Here is a 22,538-nt window from a genome sequence, read left to right on the forward strand (position 1 = left end):
CACTAAAGTACACAAAAAAGTGATGGATGGAATGCTTGAATTAAGTTCAGTCACTGGTAATTATTCTGGCTACATCCCAATCCACTGTTATTTTGCACACCATGTCATACCAGTTTAGACCCACCTGTATGCAAATCAGTCTTGATCCTGCTCCAGTCCAAACAGTCCAGCATGAACTGCCAAGCCAGGTTCTCCTTTAGCCAGAACACAAGTAACCCAGGAGAGGTTTTGCCCTAGTTATGGCCTCATCAGTCAGCTACAGCTTGGTTCCAATGACACAGTGTGCATGGGAACCACGTCTGGTTTGCTTGTGTTCCGTTTCAGGGATGACCTGGCTTGGCCTAGCCAACACTTGTTTCTTGATAAAACAGCATCAATTCATCATGTCAATCAAACGTTTACATTTAGACTGTAATCCCAACTTTATCAGTTACAAAATTCTAAAATGGGATCAGGTCAAATATAAGAGACTCATTAAAGCAAGGTTATCATTTCAATTGAGTTACCTAAAGGTTTATAATGACGTGGGTATGTGAGCTATTCTGACATCCATGTTGGGGTGGCTATGATGGCCCTTCTGACATCTGAAGCAATATGGGCCTTCGGAGAACATTGAAGATTCAATTCCAGTGTTGGTGTGCCCAGGAATTAAGAAAACCACCGAGAATGTCTTTTCTTCCGCACACCTATAGAGAACTTATAGTCTGAGGCATATGAATCAGAGAATGAAGAAAGTATGTGTGGACAGAATCGGGAAAATGTTCTGAGAATCAAAATTAGGTGTGGGCGAAAATGCATTATTCCCCTGAAATTATGCGAAATTTCAGATATTTCAGAATTAAGCAAACTATGCTCTGGGGTATATCGTGTGAAGATTGAAAGGCATACTTTGCATTCAAAAGTCTCTTGAGATACCAGCATGGGCACTGGATCTAGTAAAAAAATGTTTCTCGCTACACGTTTTCTTCTTGAACTTGACATTTTCTATTGAAATGTATCTCCTACTAGACATTTCTTTCTCAAACCATTCCCGTGCAGCAAAAATGTGTCAGATTCCTAATTTTCAACATTTTGTGTAATTTCCATAACAATAAATTGTGTGAATTATGCAAAATGATGCATGCATAATAAGCATTTGGCACTGGCCTAATAAAAATACACCCAACTTGATTCTATAGTGGCTTGGTGGCCAGTGCAGACGTCGAACCCATAACAAGATTTTACCAGTGTACAAGCATGTATGACGTGATAACTTGCCAAGTTAGCAGGACATTTCTTGGGTCTGCAGAATTACATTTGGAAGAAGCTCTGTACTATAGAAAGCTGGTCTTGAATGTGACCTTAGTACCACCATACAGTCCAGAAGGACGTGTTCACCTCAGGCCAAGGGAGAAATGGGAAAGTCACCAGAACAGTCAATGGTGTAGGTCAAGCTCCCTAGCTTGTCCAGTCATACAAACCCATTGCATAGTGGTGGTCAGTTGCATCCAACTTCACACAATGATGAAAAAGGCAGTTTTAGAGAAAATGTAATACATTTAAAGGTTGGTTGTGAAGACATCTCTGAACATCCAAGGTTCAGTGGCTTCTTGAAGCACGCAAGCTAGTTAATGTTTCTTTAAATCTTTTTATTACCTTTTTTTCATATACATCTTCGACAACACCACAGCAATGTGGAGTTTCAAGCGTATTACAGGTTACACATTACAATTCTCGGCCAAGTGACTTCGGTAAATGTTTTAAGAGTGCATCGAAGGAATCCCGAAACTAGGATTCGCCTGCTAAGACATCATGGCAAGGACAAGAAACACACCTGGATCATGTGATGTCCTCTGCAAATCCTTCTTTTATCTTTCTTGTCAACATTTGAAGAACATACGGAACCATTGTCTGGTGGTTTCCTCACCCGTGCTAGTTTTTCATCTGTTATTCTTTTATAGGATGAAGGCATATGTAGACATCCCGGGATAGTGATGACTGACTCCTTTACTTTTTTGCTACTCGTCCGTCTGACGATTGAAGACCAGACATCTGGAAAGCTTTCCATGGCGCACGCCACCATAACCAGCTTTGAGGCTATAGTATAAATAGAGAGTTGTTCAAATGGACAATAATGCAGTCTGGTCCTTTAAAAACAAGGAGCGCCACATTAATGACTGAGCTTTCCCGATCTATTCTTAACATCCTTGAAGTGCTAATGTCCGTTTTCCATTTCAACCCACCACCACCTTTGAGCAGTAATCTGCGGTGGCAGCTGGCATGGCTTGTGGGTGGGGAGCTGACGCGGGGGTCACGATTGCAGGAGGGAGGGAGTGAACAAAATAAAAGAATAACTTACCTTGCCGCGGGGTCCCGCATCTCTGCTCCTGCTCACCTGCCTCTGACTTCAGGAAAAGGAAGCAGGCAGCCAGGCTCCCTCCCCTAAGCCAATCACAATGCTGCAATGTCGTGACATGGCACTCAGCCAGGGGCTGGAGGGGCGGGCATGTTCTCTATGCAGGCTGTAATGCAGCCTGCATGGAGAATGGGGAAAGTGCGCATGACTGTTTTGACCAAGCAGTCTTTGCGCACTTAGGAGTGGGCAAATTACACCTCCACTGCCCTGTTCCGAGAGCAGAACAGCCCCGCGTGCAAAGCAGCAAAAACTTAAAATGATAATAACGGAAAGTTATTATCATTTTATGTTTTTGCTTCTCGCACTGCTTGAAAGCAGTGGGGCGATGCTCCTCCGCCATAGCGGAGGAGCCGCCACTGGCAATCGGCTTCCTTTATTGCTGTATGGTCCAGTGAACTCACAGGTATGCCCTTGTGGTTCGTTAACAGATTGGTCTCTTGAGACCACACATCCTTTTCATGGCTTCACCGCTGCACGCGTCAGACATATTGACTTGTAAGTCACACGCAACAAGCCTTTTCCCTGTGGCCCGGATCGAGTTGTTCCATTCCTTTAGTTGCTTCTAAGTCTCCTTCTGTTTCTTTGACAAAACAATAATTGATTCTTTTTCCTGATTGTTTTAGGAAATAACTTTGTGTCACAGCTGTTTTGCAATTGTGCATCTGCTTAAGCGCCAGGATCATTTTTCCGGCGATAAGACAGAAAGTGGGAGCGACAGCCGCAATTAAAAGATTGATTTTTTCATTATAAGGTGATCAATCTTGTTGATGGATAGATAGGCTTCTTTCTAATGAGATAGCATCTTTAATTACTCTTCAGCACATGGCAGGGCGGAGAGAGGTCATTCCAGGGAAAGTTGAACTTGTACAATCACCTTTAAGTTCTAAGCTCACTAAAGTCTTTTTCTTAGCAGCAGCTTGGCTGGAGGCAAAGGTCTGCCTGGGAAATTTAGAATATGCTATTATGGGTTTCTAGGATATCTCTGTAGGGGGTCTCAGGGCACACACCGCCATGAATGCTCGTGACATAGGGAGGCATTAGCATGTTTATTCATCTAAATACTGCATATAACCACATCTTTATTGGACATGGAGATACATATATAATAAGGATGGTTGTTGTCCATTCTCTTATCGGTAGGGCAGAAGAATGTATAGCAAATATATGGGTGTCTGTGGGAAACGACCGCTTGCTTTTACAAGCCAAAAACTTCTCTGTGGCTCAAGATCAAGATTTCCCAAGATAGACCATTAATGTGGACCTTGTCTGTTTCTTTTTGTTTTCCTGTCACATGGTCCTGTTAGTGATGACAGCATTTGGCAGTGATGTAAAATTGTAATATATTGTTGCGACTTTGAAACTATTCCTCCCTCTCGCATAAACTGGCCAGCATGTTTTTGGTACCAGTGGATAATGCCTCCACTGTAACTTCTTGATGTTATTAAGTTGACAAACTTTAGCATAACTTTACCAGATGACACCAGTGCAGTCCAGCCCTCCACTCGCCAATCTATTATAAGCTAGAACTATGGTCCATTTGGTTCAGTTGAAGTAAAGCAGGACTACAAGTCCAGAACACACTGGACTGTTAAATGCAAGCCCAGAAATAAACCATGGGTGCCCGAGAACATGGAGTCATCTAGAAACCTTAATGCAGCATTTGGACCGGTCTCTCGGGTAGGTTTATGGCTCTTCGAAACATAACTTCTCAGCGATGTAGTAATAGAAACCTATAAAGACGAGAGGAGCACTGTTGAAAACGAGAGACGAAATCTATATTCTACACTTGTCGAAGACGCTCTTCCACCACAGCCGGCCAAAGATGCTCTTGTTACTCAGCGGCTCAAAGAATTTCAAAATCCCTACAATCCCTTTTGAGATGTTGAGCTTTGTCACAAAATCTGCACAGTTTTGGAGAACTGCTGAGCAATTTTTGCTCTTGCGGACCTCCTCTCAGCCAACTGCTTTTTTTCAAAGAGTTGGTGCACTGAGGAAATGCTACATTTGATGAGTTTCAGACATCCTTCTATCACAAAGGGCCCAGGGAATATGTGTCAGTTCACGCAAATTCAGACTATAAGTTGATGCCACCTGCACGTGTCCCATCAAAAAATCACCTGATGTGGTCTGGCGTGTCGCTTCTCTTCTTGTCTCACATATTACTATCATATAGCTTTCTGCAGTGTTATGTTGCAAAAAGGAAAAAAAAAATTGGGACAAGGACTCACATTTTCTTTTTCTTAGGACCCTGCCGCCGCTGCTGACGAGTGGTGGGGCTACGCAATCTCCTTTAACTTTAGGCTTGAATGGGTCAAACGGGAAATCGGACAATTTCAAATGGGGTGACAAAATGGTATCCTGTCAGATTTAGGGGATGTTTTCCTTAGTCCTGGTTTCCACTGTCCTTTTATTTGAAGAAGCCTGCCTGGTTGCTACAGACTCTGCCAGTAAATATGTTGGATTCAACCTGTGTTGCTTTAAGGGATATGGCAGGTTTCACTCCTCACAGTCTTTTCTCTTAATCAGAAAGAAGCTTTGTGATGTAAAGGGAGCACAATTCCTCTTTGCTGGCGCTTAATTTGTAAAGCAATATGTGCAGAACATAACATTTTGCTCAAAAGCTGCAACGGGCGCTGTGAATATCAGGTCTGCTGAATACCGAGGGAGTCTAGTTTTGATTCCATCTCATCCCTCCTCCACCCACCACCATACATTCTAAGTCACTTTTTCACACTTTGCAGATTCTTTTATTATCTCTGCTTTCTCCCTTTGTCACTGTTTTTCTGTCTTTCTGAAAGTCTGCAGAGTAAAAATATGTGCCAGTCTAAAAAACGAGGGCCAGTGGGCCCCACCTGCTACCGACGCCTCAAATTAAACACTGCTATTCCTGGTGTGTAGGGTGAGGTAGAAGAAGGGACAAAGAAAAGACAGGTGTTCAACCAGACTGCAGAGGTTGACAAAGAAAGACATAAGGAAATCACACAGCTCATATCCATTTCTGAAATAAATGTGTGACATGCGGGAGAATCAAGTGTAAATTAGTACCTGCATTTTAAGGCCAGTCTGACTGAGGAAGAGTCTGAACATCACTCATGGCATCTGTGGAAGAGTCTGTCTCTGACCTAAGTCCTGCTCTTCCAGAATAGTTTTGTTTATGGTAGTGCAGTGAGGGATACAATTCCCTTCTGGTGGAATGGCACCAAATAACCACAGACCAGTGATGTCAAGTGAAAAAGTAAATTTTAAGAGCAAAGAACTTTATTTACAAACCCTTGGCAACATCCATTCCAACTAAAATTCCCTCTCGCTAATTCATCTGATTTTCTCAAATCCTTTCATCATGAAACCTCCCAGTACCAAGTCAAATACTTTTAGCCCTCTAAATCATCCTATAGTCCTCTCAAATTACTTTCCAAGGGCCATATTATACAAATCTCCCCGATAGTGCAACAGACTCTTGTGCAGCCCCTTCTGCAATACAGATATACTGCCAGCGTTATCATCGGAGTGCATTCCCTCATGTGCTTGTGGTGTGGCCCCATGCTAATGAGGGAATTTCTTTGATTGTGAACCCGTTCCATATTATAAACGCGGGTGCAAAGAATCTGTCAGGAGGCGCAATAAAGTGCATCACCTAAAAGATTGCGACCCGTCAGTGCGTCCCCTGATGGCATCTCTCTGGATGTCTTTGGGTGCAGAGGTGAGGGGCGGCAGTTGACTGCTCTGTGTGCATCCTGTAAAGAAGGAGGCAGTCCACTTTAGGGCGTCTTGCTGTATGCCTATGTTATAGAGTATTTTGATGACGGTGTTGAATACCGTGGAGAGGTCGAGGAGGATCAGGGCCATGGTTTTCATCGGTCGAGGAGTGTTCTGAAATCGTCTCTGGCAGCAATCAGCGTGGTCTCAGTGCTGTGCTTGGCACAGAATCCTGATTGTGAGGTGTGCCATAGGTGGTTTTGTTTCAGGAATTCAATAGGCTGCTGGTTGCTGGCTTTCTTAAGTTCTTTGGCTGGTTAGGGGAGCAGAAAGATCGGATAATAATTTTTGAGATCTCTGGGGTCGTCAGAAGCTTCCGTTAGGAGGGGTCTAACATCTGCATGTTTCTGTTTGTCCAGGATTGTTCCTGTGGAGAGGGAGGTTTTGAGGATGCTGGTGAGTTGTGTGCTAATAGGGTTCGCTGCGAGGTTGTAGAGATGGTGGGAGCAGAGGTGGGTGGGCACTCAAGAGTGGATTGAAGACATTATGGCTGAGGTGGTAAGGGGGGTGAGCAGAGACCAGATGGTAATGGTTTAGCTGATGTTAGCTGATTGATTGAGGTCACTGGGGTTAAGGGTGGTGGGTTGGAGGTTGAAATTGTCGTACATGTTGGTGATCTTGCTGTAGAAGTAGTCTGAGATGGTGTCGCAGAGTTCTTGGGAGGGATAGATGCTGATCTCTATGGCTGTTGGGTTGGAGAATTATTTGACTATTTGGAAGAATTCCTTTGTGTGGTTAGCCACGGAGTTGATGTGTATGGTGATGTCTGCTTTCTTTGCTCCTTTGATGTGCCGGTGATAGTTGCTCAGGACTGTTTTGTGAGCTGTTCTGTCAGTGGGGTTCTTGGTGGTGCACCATTGTTTCTCCAATTGGTAGCAGTCGCTCTTGGTGGTCCTGAGTTCTGTAGTGTACCAGCTGGCCTGTCTAGAGGTCTTGTGGATTTTGTAGGTTTTAGTTGGGCGACTCTATCTAGGCTGTTGGTGATCCAAGCAGCACATTCCTGGACGCCCTGTTGAGGCCTTGGGTTGAGAGGTGGTGACTGCCTGTGACCACTGAGTTTGGGTGACCTTGCTCCAGCTGCGGAGGGAGGAGATATGATGCCTGGTGATCAGGTGCTGGGTGTCTGTGATAGTGAAGTGTACAACACAGATCACAATTTATTAGTGCTGCTGATTAAACTCTGGTCTCGGTTTGGGGCAAGACATGGTCCCTGAATACCATCTGCAGACGGGATCAACTTAAACGCCTTAATGTGATGGTTGACCAAGGGTGGTAAATCTACTAATATTTCCAACTATTGGGAACACAACACATTACACCTCAAGCCCTGATGAAGTTCCCATGTATCAAGGAACGAAACGCGTTGGCTGAATTTAAAAAAAAATTTTTGTACAATACTAAGGAATAATAAAAGAAGATGATGGACTTAATCATGCAAAGTTAAACTTCTTTCATGGTGCACCTTCCTTTTGAAGATTGTTTTGTGAAGTGTACAGTGCTGTAGTCAATTCAGGTGAGTTATGTGGTGTGGCTGAATTTGATTCTGCCACTGGAGGTGAAAATGGGGTTGAGTGTCTATCCAGCTTTGTGCGTAGGTTCAGTGACCAGTTGAGTGGGGCCGATGTTTTTTAGGTTCTCCAGGAGGGCGATGGAGATAGCATTGTTGGGGTCATCTATATGGAAGTTAAGATCGCCGAGTAGGATGTAGTGGTGAGAGCCAATTGCTAGGAGGAAATTTTGCCCCCCCTCGCAAATTAACTCCTCATACTTTTTTAATTTAACCAATTTTGATCCATTGTCACAGGTCCCCTAAAAGGAGTGGGGCCGATAGGATGGTGCCTACTTTGCCTATTTAGTAATCCAGAATTGGCGATGAGGTTGGAGATGGCATCGTAGAATGTTGCTTGGGGTCCCGGGGGTCTGTAGGCAAGGGTGCCTCTTACTGTGGTGTTCCATGAGAGGTGTGGGGTCATCGTTGGTGATGGTGTATCTGATGGCTTCCTTGAAGATGATGTTGATGCCTCCGCCTTGTTTGTTTACATGGTCTTGTGATTCATCTTGTAGCTTTCGGGAGTGGTGGTGGTGATGTCAGGGTTCTAGGAGGGGTTGCGCCACATAGCAGTGATGAAGGCAACATTTGTTGAGATGGTGGTGATGGTGTCCCAGATTTCCATGGCATGTTTGCAGAGTTAGTGGTCATTGACCAGCATGCAATTGGAGCAGTTGCGGGTTGTCGTTGGTCTAATGGGAAGGAGTGGTGCGGGATCTTTTGTAGGTTGTGTTGCAGGAGAAGGTGCAGTGTTGGCAAATGAAGGGTCCTGTGGTGGATCGTGGGGAGGAAGAGACGCAGCTATTGTTTCAGTGTCCAGGTCAGGAGTTCCTTGGTGGTGTGCCATTGGGTGGCGGGAGGGCCAGGGGGACCTGGCACTGGGTGCTGTCCACCAGTGGTGCATTGATGGCACAACTGTTGCACGTGTCCACTGTGTGGCCATGTGTCGGCCTCCATTTGTGGTCCTGGTAGGTGTCTTAGTGATCCTGGGTGCCAGGCAAGGACCTGGGATGGACACCGAAGGAGCAGGGACAGCAGGCAGTGCAGGGGCAAGGACAGCAGGCAGCACAGGGGCAGGGACACCATGCAGAGCAGGTGCAGGGACTGCGGGCATAGTACCTTCAGTTGGGGGTCAGGCGAAAGAGGGGTGGGCCAGCCCCGCAGGCTGACCTGCCCTTAGACTGGGCTATGCTCGGGCATGCCCCACAATGCAGAAGCTGCACGGGAGCTTTATTTACGACTAGGAGGTGCAAAAATCCAAAGACCAGCTGGCTCCGCCTCTGGGGCTACTGGAAAATGTAATGTAGTCTGGTCCGGTGGTGGGAGGGGGTCCGATGCACTCTCTGGTATGGTGTAGTAGGAAGGCAGCAACAGGAGGGGAAAGCACCTCCTGGAGGGAAGGGAAGAATCAGCTTCCAGCGATGCAGAAGCTGCAGGAGAGCTTTATTTGGCTTTAGGAGGCATGAAAAACCAAAGATCAGCTGGCCCGCCTTCAAGGCTGCTGAGAAATGTAGTGTCGTTCGCTGGTGGGAGGGGTTTAAATGCACTCTCTGGCTCTCTAGTGCAGTTTAACCCCTTCACTGCGGCGGAAATTCCGCCGCAGCGCTGGGGGGTGCGGGGGGGCAGCGCGGCGGCCCGGTGCTCATGACGGAGCCACGCCGTCATGAGCCACGGTTGGGCTGTGCTCATGACGGAGTGGTTCCGTCATGACTCCGCCCACAGCGCTAATCGCCCGCACAGGCGGGGAATTAGCGCCGCGTGGGCGGCGCGGCCGCCAACGGCCGCAGCATGACGGAACCACTCCGTCATGAGCACACGGTAACCGTGGCTCATGACGGCGTGGTTCCGTCATGAGCACGGAAGGAGTTAAGAGGAAGGCAGCAACAGGAAGGAAATCATATTTGTAATATTTTGCATCCACTGCGCCACGTAAACAATGAATATCTGGACACAGAACGCATTCTGTAGTTTCTGATCTTAACATCCGAATTGCGTCCACTAAATGGTTTATAGGCAGAATACGACATACTGGAATGATCCAAGTCTTTCTCAGTTTATGGCAAGTAGGACAAAAAAACAGGATGTGCTCATCCCTTTTGGTGCTTGCGTTACAGACAGGACAGATGGAAGAAACACTCGCCATCTACTTTTGAGATTTTTCAGGGGCAAAGTACCATATCTGAATTTCAAAAAGATGAATCTCGCTTGAGGTGGTTTAGTTTGATCTAAAAGAGCTCGAGAACCGTGTTACATTTGAAAAATAGAAATCAATTTGGGAGTCAATGTCCGACTTGGTCTGCCAACTCTCATCAATGTACATGTAGTATCTTGACTTCAGTTGGGCTGACATTTCCTTGTTGGTCCCCTAGGGATTGTCCTAAGCTGGATGTAGCCCTAGCTAATACATCCATTACTTGATATCTCTGTACCAAGTTAATGAACCAGACTTGTTCTGGTTTTTGACCACTGTCGTAGGGGAATCGGGGATTTGCTTGTCCATACCCTTATCCAGTAAATCAGTGGTTTAAGGGCTGCTACATGTGATGCATTTTAAAATCCCAAACCAAAACGCAGAGGGAGAAGTGGAGTACTGTGTGGCAACCTAAGTGCAGCTCGCATAAATCTAATCTCCGTTTTCTCTAATTCCCTAGGTTGTTCCACACCCAAAGTTCTGCTCCATGCAGAGTCGCACCAAGCCCTCTCGCACAGTAAATTTCTGGCGCAGGTTTAAGAGGTTGGAAGTTAGATTGATTTAATTTCTTGCCAATGGTTGACCCAGCATGTTGTAGAGTCAATTTGCTTTTCACTATTTGTGAACCCCAAGATAGTGAGCTGGCAATTCTTACTCCCAAATATTCGAAATCCTTGACCTGCTCTAGGAGGGAGGTGTCTAGCTTCCTTTTCCCTCTAAATGATCTATGAGGACAAAAAGCCCTAAATTTGGCTTTGAAGGCATTCATTTCTGAGCCGTACTCAACAAGATTGAAAACTGGTTCATAAGGTTCTGCAGATCCATTGGAGCTTTTTAAATTAATAACGTGTCATCTGCGAACAGTAGGGCAGGAATTGTTTGGTTTGTCAGTTTCGAGGGGGTCACCATTGCAATCATATAGTGCGTCAATGAGCCCATTGATATATAGTGTAAATAGGGTCAGAGCTAGGACGCCTTCCTGTGGGATGCATCTATTAATATATATATATATATATATATATATATATATATATGCTCAGCTATTTCTTCCTTTCCAAGCCATCTTTACGTGGACATAATTATTACTGTATAGATATATTATTATATGTAATAAATTTACTGGCACCCCCTTACTTTTTAATGCAGCCCAAAATTTCTCTCATGGAATCAGTGCAAATGCTGCTCATAGGTCAACAAGTGCTACATGTACGTGCCCCTTATTCAGTACAACAGTTTTCTAAAGAATTAGAATACAATGGAACACTTGGTCTCTGGTGCTTGTTTGTGGCCTGAAACCTATGACAAAATGTAGTTCTCCTCCATCCAAATTTGGATCTTTTCCAGAATCTGCCTACTAAATATTTTGTGTGCATTGTCAATTAGGCTAATAGGCCTGTAATTAGCTGAGTTGTCTTTGTAATTTTTTTGAAAATTGTAATAATGTTATCACCCCTCCAGACTTCTGGTATCTTGGCCCCTCTGGATATAGAAGTGGATATCAACATTAATACTTACCCCCAAACAATTGATTCAGAACAATAAAGGTCACCAGGTATCTTATCAAAGCCGGGTGCTTTTCCTTTCTTGGTACTGTATAGAGCCGTTAATGTCTCTTCCAATGTAAATATAATTGGGGGAGCATCTTCCCTATCCTGGGTTGCAACTGATTAATCTTCAGCACCAGCAAAGCAGACTTCTTTGCTCTGGTTTGAGTACAGTTGACTGAAGTGTTGTACCTCTGAGGATGAATTTAAAAATATTCATCTTTTTCAAAGAGATTTTGTGCCGTTAACCAATAAGTCCAGATAAATCCTACCATCTTTCAATGAGGCAGCTTTGGCCAAGTTACTCCAAAGCTATTCCTCCCATCCCTCCTTGGCCCTCGTCTCCACGTTTTTGTAGTAAATATAACACGTGTATTTGTAAAGCACACGTTCACCACTACGGGTATCTTGGCGCTGAATAACAGATGTTTATTGTTACCCAACTCAATGGTACTCATTTTATCGACCTCAGATGGATGAAAGGCTGAGTGGACCTGCCGGGATTTGAACCTGTGACCATGAGGTCGAACACAGGCCCCTGCAGCAGACACATTAGTCCACTGAGCCACCAGACCCGGCTTGTTTCCTCCCTTAGTGTTTCCTCCCTTCTGCAATGTTGGCTGTATTACAACTTTCTAATGCGAGCATCAGTTTCTGGTTATCCTTTCTGCAATGAGTGTTTTACCATAGAGTATCTCGGACTTTGACCGCATTAACCTTCATATCTTTATAAAAGTGAACACTGATCAGTTTTTTTAATTCAGTAAAAGTAGACATGAGTAGATGATTGTCGCAAGCCTTTTTATTGCATGAGCCTAGTGCAGAGGTAACTGCCTTATATATGGGCCAGTGTATTCTCATCTGAATGAATGACACGCCATTTCACCAGCCTCTTGTTTTTAGAGTAAAAGATTGGGATGTCGTTTGACCATGTATTATGACTACTGTTCTGTAGGGGAAGATTTCTCAGTTCTAACAATGAAGCATTATGATCACTGTCCTGTCATTCCATAAGATTCATGCCTTGTAAATTGGGCCATAGACTAAGATCGTGTAGGATGTAATCAATCCTACTGCTAGTAGATGCCCTCTTGAAAGTATAGTTATCCCCCGGGTCGTACAGCTTGCGAGCATTGCACTCGCATAAGCAATGTAACATTGTTAAGGATACAACCTGCAAAGCTACCTTTGACCTTTTTTTAGGGGAGGAATTGTCAGACTAGGAATGCTCCTTTCCACATCTTCCGCCTTTATAGGACTTTGTATTACTTCTGTGGGTCCAAAGGTCACTTTAAAATCGCCAGGCCAAGATGAGAGGGTTGTCACTGTCAAATTCTTCTGGAAGCTCATCATTAGCCAACAAGGTCAGTGACTCACAGTTTGGGCCACAAACGTGCTATATATATATATGTTTATTAATCTAATTGCAAATATGCCATCTGTCAAATTAATGTCTAGCCCCAACAGGTCAATATATTTATGATTCTGCCGTAGGCTAGCTAGGTCTTTATCTATATTGCTAGTCCACTTGATGGGCGTCCAGCCGGTGATGCAGTTGCTTCAATGGTGTAATTTCCATGGCCTAATCTATGTACTGGCTGCAAGCCCAGGTTTCTTGAAACACACAGATATCATATTTATCTAATAATTCTCCCCAATCCAGATCATTCGTTTTGAATTTTAAGCCTGCAATATTCCAAGATAGCACCTTGATCGCTAGGGTACCATCCATAAGCAGTGGGTTAGGAGGGGAGGACCTTATCTTCATCCCTTGTCTACCGCCATTAGCACCTGTTTGCATTTCTAAGTTCTCCATAGAGGTGGTAGAGGAACTGATCATGACAAAGGTGGTAGCCCTGTTTGATGTCAAAAATAGGTGGCCTGCCTCTTGTCAGTCAGACTCCTTGCAATCTCCAGCTGATTGGAACTCAGTTTTATGGGATTTTACTTTTTTATGGATGTCATGAGGATCTTTCCTTTCTCTTGACGTACATATTTTATTGGGGATTTAGGTTCGAATTGAATTTGGGAGCCCTTAAGGGATGAAGTCCGCTGGTCTAAATTCACTAATCCATTGACAAATTCCTCCTTGGGCAAAAAACAATCTTTATGTCGTCATACCGGTCATTCATTGAACATAGGTTCACGTCAAGAAGATCAGATCTGACCAATGACTAACAATGTCGGTGGTACCTTATCCAATGTATTACTTTATTATTTAGGGGGTCATTTGTTTCCCTGGTTCCCTCTAAAAGCTTGGGAAGATTAATCATGTACAATTCTCTTCCTGTGACTTTTTGGGTTGCATATACTCCAAGTGGCAACCCTGTCTTACATAATGACTGTGGTCGGTGTCTCAGATGGGTGTAATGGGGTAGTTTGAACATGTCGCTTTGGCCTCTTGCCCTTCTTGGAGCCCTCCTCCCCCGTTATTTTGATGCATCGGAAACAAAAGTATTGAAGAATTGAATTGATGTCTCCACCACTGGGATTCTCTGGTCTTCTAGTTATATTTTGCAGGTTGCAGGAGGGAGTTAAGTAATTGTTTCCTTTTGCTGGTGAGCTCTGTCCAGAAAACTATGGCTCGTTGTTGGAAGTTGGGTAGATAAATATGGCATTTGCCTGCATTGATTATACAGGGTGTAGTGCTCTCCCCCCACTTCTAGAGGTCAAGTTAGAGCAGTCTCTGCCCTTGGGTCCCTCTCCCCTTCTCTAGTTGGAATAACCCTAAACAATACATTTTCGTCGACAATAAAGTAACCTGGTTGCATAATTGACCTATTACTCCTTTCAATTGAGCATTGGTTTCTTGGAGTGTTATAATGTCAAAGATACAGTTACAAGCCATGCCCTTATCATGCACCGCTGGGCCTTCTAGGTCCATCCTATTAAATGGACCACTGACAGTTTCAGATGAGACGAGAGGGCTAAACCGAATCGTACAGGCAACATTAGGGATAATATTACAATTGATTCCTTCTCTATTGTTAGTACCCGCAAGACTGTGTTTCTCCACAGGTGCTGTAGTGGTATACTGGGCCTCCTCCTTCCATTTGTTACATTCTGTGGAACTTTGTGCCTTTCTTGCCGACCTTATTCACTAGGGGGTGAAAGAGGTACTTTATGTAAGGTTGCTGACTTGTGTCACTTCTTAACGATATCAGCAACTTTTTGGCCTGAGAAAAGAAGATCAGTTGTTTTCCCTTTGCTTAAGATAGATTGTACTTCCTCTATAAGATTGACTATTTCCTTTATGGGGTGTAATTCTCGGAAGCATGACAACCCATTTTGCTTTCATTTGGCCACCCCTGTGGGTTCTCCCAGGCCTTCTTCCTCTTTTCCATTATCTTCAGATCAATTTACCAGTCAACTGCAAGAAAATAGAGAATGATTATCATTACTATTCAGAGAGGTATACTTACTATACGGCATGTAGAAGCACAACATTAGAAAATACTTATCAGGGAGGTGGCCCTGCACTGCATCTTCCTGACACATATGGGCTAAGACGGGCCCGCTCTTGGCCTGGTCTTCATGTCCCGCATGCACCCCGCATGCGAGGAACTTCTGCACGCTATGCAGCACTTCCCCCACAGCCCCACCTTTTCCCCGGGACAGGGGATCTTGGTAACTAAAGTCCTGGAGAAGATAGTTTCCAATTGTGTCCCGTGTGCTGGGAACTACTGTGCGCTATGTAGCGCTTCACCCGCGGCCCAACATTCTTTCAGGGGCAGGAATCTTGGTAACTGAAGTCTTGGGCAAGATAGGATCCAAATATGTCCTACATGTTGGGAACTCCGGTGTGCAATATTAAGCTTCCCCTGCGACCCCACCTTCTCCCAGGGACAGGGAATCTTAGTAACTGAAGTCCTGGCCAAGATAGTGTCCAAATGAGTTGCGCATGCAGGAAACTTCTGTGCGCTATGTAGAGCTTTCCCTGTGGCCCACCCTCTCTCAGGGGCAAGGGATCTTGGTAACGGTAGTCCTGGGAAGTATATTGTCCAAATGTGTCCCCTGTGCGGGAAACTCCTGCACGCTATGTTAGGCTTACACCACTGACCCGCCCTCTCCCAGGGACAGAGGTCCTTGGTAACTGAAGTCCTGTGCACGATAGTCTCCGAATGTGTCCCACATGCAGGACATTCCTGTTCTATGTAGCGCTTCAGCCACGGCCGCCCCTTCGAGGGGCAATGGACTTGGTAACTGAAGTCCTTGGCAGGATAGTGTACACATGTGTTCCACGTGCGGGTACTCCTGCATGCTATGCAGCGCTTTCACCAGAAAAAATAAAATTATATTGTTTACTACCATTTTATTTTTCGGTGACTGACTCTGAAGAATGGGGCGATGCTTCTCCGCCATTACGTAGGAGCCACCACTGGCTGTAAGCCATGAACTGCTGGTTGTGCTGGGGAAGTCAGGTAAAGCCCCCTTCCTAATAGCGAGTTGAAAAACAGTACTTTGCGAGTCGTAATTTATTTGCGAGTCGCAAAATACTGTTTGTACCTGGGCCCATGCTTTTTAGCCTGAACAAATGGGTCTAAGACCCATTTGTGCATGCTAAAAAGTGTTGTACATCTGGCCCCTCATTCCCAAGGGTTGCAGAACCATTTCACTTTCCCTTGGCTTGCAGTGGCAGCTGTTTGGCCCTGAGTCACTATGAGGTAGATGGGAAGCACATAGAAACGTATGTATTTGATGCTCAGAAATGCATAATGCAGCCACAGGGACAACGTTAGACCAACACAATGACTTGTCACCATCTTTCTCCTATTCCATGTAGATTCAACGTCGATCGAAAATATGGAAGCAGTGCTCAGCCTGCAGGACCATCTTCACGAGGCCCTCCTGGACTACGAGCAGGAACATCACCTGGAGGATGCCCACCGAGGAGGCAGGCTCCTTATGACACTTCCGCTTCTGCGCCAGACCGCCGAAGAGGCTGTCCGTGGATTTTGCCAAATCCGGATTGAGGGGAGGGTACCCATGCACAAACTGTTCCTGGAGATGCTCGAAGCCAAAATGTGACTTTTGTGGTTGGAAGAAAAGGGATGGGGAATGAGGTGAGCAATATTCACCCCCAAGACATTATGACCCTCATTCTGGAACTGTAGATGGAGAAAAACAACACTAAATGCTACAAAAAGGTGAATTTTCTCCAGGACATTCACTCCAATCTATTGACCAACACAACTGGAAGTCGTTCGCTGAAAATATTAAGTACATTCTTTGATCTACAGAACATGCACTGCCATAGACCATCACTTGAAGCTCAATCACATCAGATGGCTTACACTAAATTAGAACACTGGAATGTTGAGAGCACCATTAAAGACTGGCGTGACAGAGGCCTCCTGGGTCAACATTCCAATGTTGTTATTTCTGTTCCTCCTTGTTTCATTGTGAACATTCTGCCATCAATTGGTGGAATGTTGTAAAAGCATTCTTTTTATATATCTGTATTTATTATTTATTGGATTTTTGTATAGAGTTGTCCTGATCCAAGGCAAGTGTGCCAGAATGCATAACATACTGGAGAAATCTGTTTAAGAAACCTTATATAGTACGTTTAAAAGGACAAAGTATTCACAAATGTAATGGGAGTTACTTAAGTGATGACAAATATGGTAGGTCACGTTCATCTATAACCATGTTAGACATATAGAGCAAGAACTGTCAGTCAGCGGGTCTTGAACAAAGCAAAGGAGCTGGCCATGCCCCTCTGCCGTGGGCAAAATCTAGGGCCTCATTTATGAGTTTTGGCATAGGGCAGCACTGCAGGCCTTCCTGCTGTGTTTCCCTATGGCAAAAGAAAAGGACAGGAATGCGCCGTATCTATCTGATCTGGCACATTCCTGTCTTTTTTACCTGCACTGGTGCGCAATGAGCTGCAGTGCACCAAAGCAGGCACCTTTGCACCATGGTGCAAGGGTGCCTGTGTTGCTGGGATGATTATTTTTGTGCTGGAAGGGAAACTTTTCTGCCCTAAGACAATCAAAAGGGGCTTTTTCCCCTTTCTATGTGTGCTGCAGGTTGCAGTGCACATAGAAAAAGGGAAAACTAGGGAAAATAAAGATATTTCTCTTCATTATTCCTCCCTTATGCCTCCCCTGGGAGGTGTACATTTTAGGCGCTGCCTCAGAGTTACAATTTCTCGTAAATCTAGGACAGTGTCAAATAGTCATGTATGTTGCTGGGAACACCCCCGGCAACATCCATTGCACGCCCCTTTAATGCAGAAAATGTGTTAAAGGGAACTATATTTACAAGGCAGCATTAAGCCAAAAAAAGTGGTTTAGTGCTGCCTGGTAAATATGGAGCAGGCTCCTGCGCCACCGGAGCGTCACAAAAAGTGACGCACCAGCGGCACAAGAGGCTTATAAATAAGCCTCCTAGTCGTTAAATACCCTCGCTTGTTATAAGTTTTTGCGTGGGCCCGTAACTTAGGAAAAAAGGAATCAACACTACCATAGCCACAGGCAGTTGGCTATAATGCTATGTAACATAATGCGATGTGACCACTTGACAAAAGCATTTTCCTGCACTGCGTTAGTAAAGTTGATTTACGACCTAAATTGACTAAAGTAGAATAGCCCAACACAGTAGTAAATTGCACAAACACATTCTCGGTCATCTGAAATATATATATTTTTTGTCAAATGGAATTTGGTGCTCAAACACATATTTATTTTTGTGTGGCAATCAGTGTTGTCACCAAGCTTTCTCAGTCAAGAATCAACTGTCTAAAGTTTGGTCCAGTTTTGTATCTTTTGTTCTCTGACTGCTAATGGACTGAGCCATCGAGAAGAAGGCTCCTCCCCCGAAGCAGTGCACGGTGGGCTGAAAGCTGAAACACATTTCATAAATTCGGAGCATGAGTATTGACATATAGGTACAAAGTCTTGATGTCCAGACCAGCAGTTCCATGTGAAGGTCTTGCAGTTGATTGTCCATACATCCTTCTGTGCAACAAGCACAGTTCCCTAATTCACAGGGAGCAGTGTGTGTGGTTGATTTGAACATATGATGTTCTGATAAGACAACAGTCTGTGATCAAAAGATATCATTTTGCAGATGAAAAATAAAGGGTTTGATATCTTGCAAATCCATCTTGTCCCCTGTAAGTTGCTAACAGTACCAATATTTACTGCTCCTTCTGCTCATAATTCAGACGTTGAAGAATTTTTAGAAAAAGTTCTAACACCTTGTTTCCCTTTGAGCCATTTCTCTTTTTTACCTTAGAACAAATAAAAAGCTGGGCTGACCTTCAGAGAAATGTTGTTTCATTCACTGCATGGTACATTCACTGTATGTCACTGTAAAAGAAAAACACAACCCTCAGGATAGCACATAAAGTCTAACATGATTAATGCATATTCATCCATATTCCGGTGTTTATATTTCCCCACCCTGCCCCTCCCCCGCCCCGTCTCACCGCCCCACGGAACTCCCTCTACGGACCGCTACTGCATTGAAGACAATGGAGTGCTCTGGGCTTCTATTGGTTGGGTAAGCCCGGATCATCAACTTCCAATGTTTGTTCACAGCTGTTGCTGTGAATATAGGCATCAAGGAGGCTGAGGGGATTTCAGCCACCTCGGCCTCGATGAGGCCCTTGTTTTACAAATAAGAACATTCTGCCCTCTAGGAATGGAATGTTCTAATAGCCTTAGAACCCTCTGTAGCGGGCTCTACCAACTATTAAAGGCCCGCTCCCTTGTTAAATGCCTTCAGCTCGGGCCTTTAACGCTGGAGCGGGCCTTTAATGGCTGGTAGAGCCTGGTACAGAGGACTCTAAGGCTAAAATAGCCAAAATGGAAACAAACAAATGCAAGTCAACTGCCATTTAAAGAGACCAGACTTCCCACCCTAAACCATTTGGAGCACATAATGTTAAAATCCATACATTAGCATGTCATTTGTTTACAGTTTTATCTCAGTACAACAAGTGTCTGGAAGTGGGAACACATGACTACCAATGCACCTAACTGTACATGCTAATGAGCATATACCAAAAACTTCTTACAAGAAAGCATGTGGGAAAGCCTTGAAGAACTTTTAATGAAGGCTCAGGCAGATGCTGAATACACTATTTTCTAATATTCCTGCTTCATGGTGCTAATTCTCAGAACAAGGCTATGCTTACTACAGAAAAATGTGTAATGGTACAACCCAATATAAAATGGCTGCAGTGCATGAGAAATGCATGTAACTTAGCAAGCATAATATGCTTTTAGTGTTCTGTAAACAGCTAAAAAATGATATAGCAATTCAGTAATAAAATGTAACAGTACATATTAAGGCACGCTTGGCCATTAGAATTTTTGCAACACATGTAATGGTATTAAGGCACAGATATAAGTAAATCTAGTTTCTCATGTCACAAAGTCCCTCCATCAACTTTTCACACCAAGTGCAGGATTTTCTTACACTGCCTCTGGAACTTGTGGGCACTCGCACTGAATGTGGTTCGATGCATGTACAGTGTGGTACTTCAGAAAAGTCCATGTTTATGTTTTGCAGATGACTTCATATTTCCAAATCATTTTAATTTCCTAGTAAGACACCAATAACAAGTTTTGGATTGCTTGTTGTGGCCAGAATCCAAATGCATATGCAAAATGGAAAGTTTCTTCTGGTGATTCCTTCAAATGATGGAAGGGAGGTACAGTACATGTGGCCTTCTGCAGAGAGAGGCCTCTTCATCCCAGTACAGTTTGGTAAGACCTAATGATGGCTTATGGGAATAAGTTACTTATGCAAAGGTAACCCACCTTCACATCCAGAAGTTTAGATTACAGCATCATCACATTCACATTTTGTTATGGACTCATTTACTTGTTTGGTGCTGACACTGTAGTACTATTTGTAAGGGTGACTTGTCAAACTAAACTAGCTGAGACTCATGTCCTTGTATGACCTCTTTGTGGTAAATAATTTAATTACCGGGACTTAATTTGATGCGGAAAATCTATAATAATAGCTCAGTAAAATAAGAGGCAGAATCCGTGGTATTAGAGGTTCGGAACGGGCTTTATTCCAAAATCAATTCGAATTGAGGACTCCATATTCCATCACCACGAAGGTTCAGGAAGTGAAGGACCCTACTTTATTGACAAGTAATCATTTTTATACAATAGGCATTACAGTGAAACAGATGCCGGAGGCGTAACAGTTGATAACAAAGATAAGAACATACATGCGTAACTAAAGTGGGTGTAACTAAAGAACGTCATCAGGTATGATGTCATAAATGGGTGGTTCCATGAAAGAATTTCGCAATGTCAGCAGAAATACTTGGCAGAGATGCGCGCGCAGCAGCATGACGTGTGATTGACGTGCAACTAGGGGATGAAGGGGACTTGACATTTAGCTCTACATGTGGAGACAGAAGTCTGGGGTTATGTCAACCTAATCCCAAATCATATCTAATATTCTATGTTTAAAGAACTGTGTTATCCAGAAAGAAAGGTCTCTTAGGATAGAATCTTATTCTATACTGACTATACTGTCCGTTAGTGCGTGTACAAGCGTCTAAGTGTCTACACTAGATGCGAGGGCAGAAATCTTCCATAGTAATAGGGCTATTAATTACTTGCATGAAGACAGAGAAGCCGGGCCCTTTGCTCGGTAGCTGGGAGAATGTTTACTTAAACTACTAGACAGGAATGTATTGGATAGGGAGCGGAGCAAAGCAGATAATCTTGAAGGTGAAATACAGTTTTTGGCAGGCAACAGGCTGGAGTCAGGCACCGTTAGCCGCGCAGGGAGTAGGACAAAGTTCATGGGTACAGATGCGAGCTCAGACTGGAGCTTTCAGAGGCAGAAGGCAGAAAAAACTTGATGGCAGAATCAGGGCCTACTCGTCTGAACTGTAAAATGGGATAAGTGAACCATATAAAGCCGGTGGCCTTTCATACTTAGGAATAGAATATCCGGCCCATTCATGGCGGATCTGAAAGAGGACATGTTGACGGTGGACGCACATGTGTTTGCGTCTTCATAACTGGAACTGGAGGAAACATACATGTACTTATGGTTTATACATGAAACCGTTGGGGTCCAAGATAGGGGACATAACTGACCATAAAAATCCATATTTCCACATTCCCTCCTTGTCCCCTACTTGCCCTTAAGAGATATCAATCTTCATCAATCCGTTGATCTGTTCATATAGCATCATTTGTTCTTCTTTCTTTTTCCGGAATCTTGAATGAAAACTTGGATGTGGGATACACGAGGTGGCACACAGACCACAAATCGCTGGTCCACATTGTAGGCATAAACAGCAACTGAATAGTATGAGAAAGCCAATACCTAGGAAGGATAGGACCCTCCATCCAAAGGTAGATAATACACTCCAAAACCAACTGGACCAAGTCCAGGTGCCTGGATTCTGGTGTATCTGGCTTACAATCTTATGAAGGCGAGTTATGGCTTTATATACAGATGGCGAATTTTCTGGTATGAAAATGCAACAGCTTGATCCGATGACCCTACAAGCTCCGCCCCTATCGGCCAGGATGACGTCAAGGACAAGACGATTTTGAAGCACAACAATCCGCATAGCAGACTGCTCTTCTGTTAAATTGCCTAAGGCGGAAATAGTTTCGTTCACTACTGCTTCAAGGGTTCTGGTTAATCTACGTATCAGCTTACTATTGGTAACTGTACCTATATAGGGAAAGAGACCTTTATTGAAATCTGTGTATTTTTCCCATGCTGTCTCAGTGTAATCGACTATTGGGAGATCTCTCCGTTCTCTATTGTGTACTAAATGAGTATTTCTATGATAATCAGGAGGAGCTAGGAAAACAGGTGGCAAAAGGAATCCAATGTAGCAGGTACCATCCCAATCTAGAGGCAAACGTATATATGCAGTCTGACCACATACAAAGTAGGAATGGCGAGAAGCTCTAAATGTAGACTTGCCTTGATCACTGAATTCTATTACAGTGGTGCATTTACTGTGGCCCATGTGTATAGAGCCATTCTTTCTTATACATAATTCACCTTTAACTGGAAATACTGACATAGCGGGCAAAATTGGTGCAGCTTCGGATTCGACATTCAGGATCATGAGATTAAGCGTGAAATTACCTA

At 44.1% G+C, this 22,538-nt stretch overlaps 1 protein-coding gene across 3 annotated transcripts in view; it reads left to right on the forward strand.

Moving 5' to 3' along the window:
• LOC146798149 (estrogen-related receptor gamma-like) overlaps positions 1 to 17,193 on the forward strand; it is a 185,873-nt gene extending 168,680 nt beyond the window's left edge. For all 3 annotated transcript variants that reach the window (XM_085627939.1, XM_085627936.1, XM_085627937.1), the window contains exon 7: positions 16,219 to 17,193. In XM_085627939.1, the coding sequence (XP_085484065.1) occupies positions 16,219 to 16,463 (245 nt within the window). In that variant the 3' untranslated portion in view covers positions 16,464 to 17,193. The remainder of the gene's footprint in view (positions 1 to 16,218) is intronic.
• The last annotated feature ends 5,345 nt before the right edge of the window (positions 17,194 to 22,538 follow it).

The sequence above is a fragment of the Triturus cristatus genome, chromosome 9, assembly GCF_964204655.1.
Source record: "Triturus cristatus chromosome 9, aTriCri1.1, whole genome shotgun sequence".
NCBI classification, from domain to species: Eukaryota; Metazoa; Chordata; class Amphibia; order Caudata; family Salamandridae; genus Triturus; species Triturus cristatus.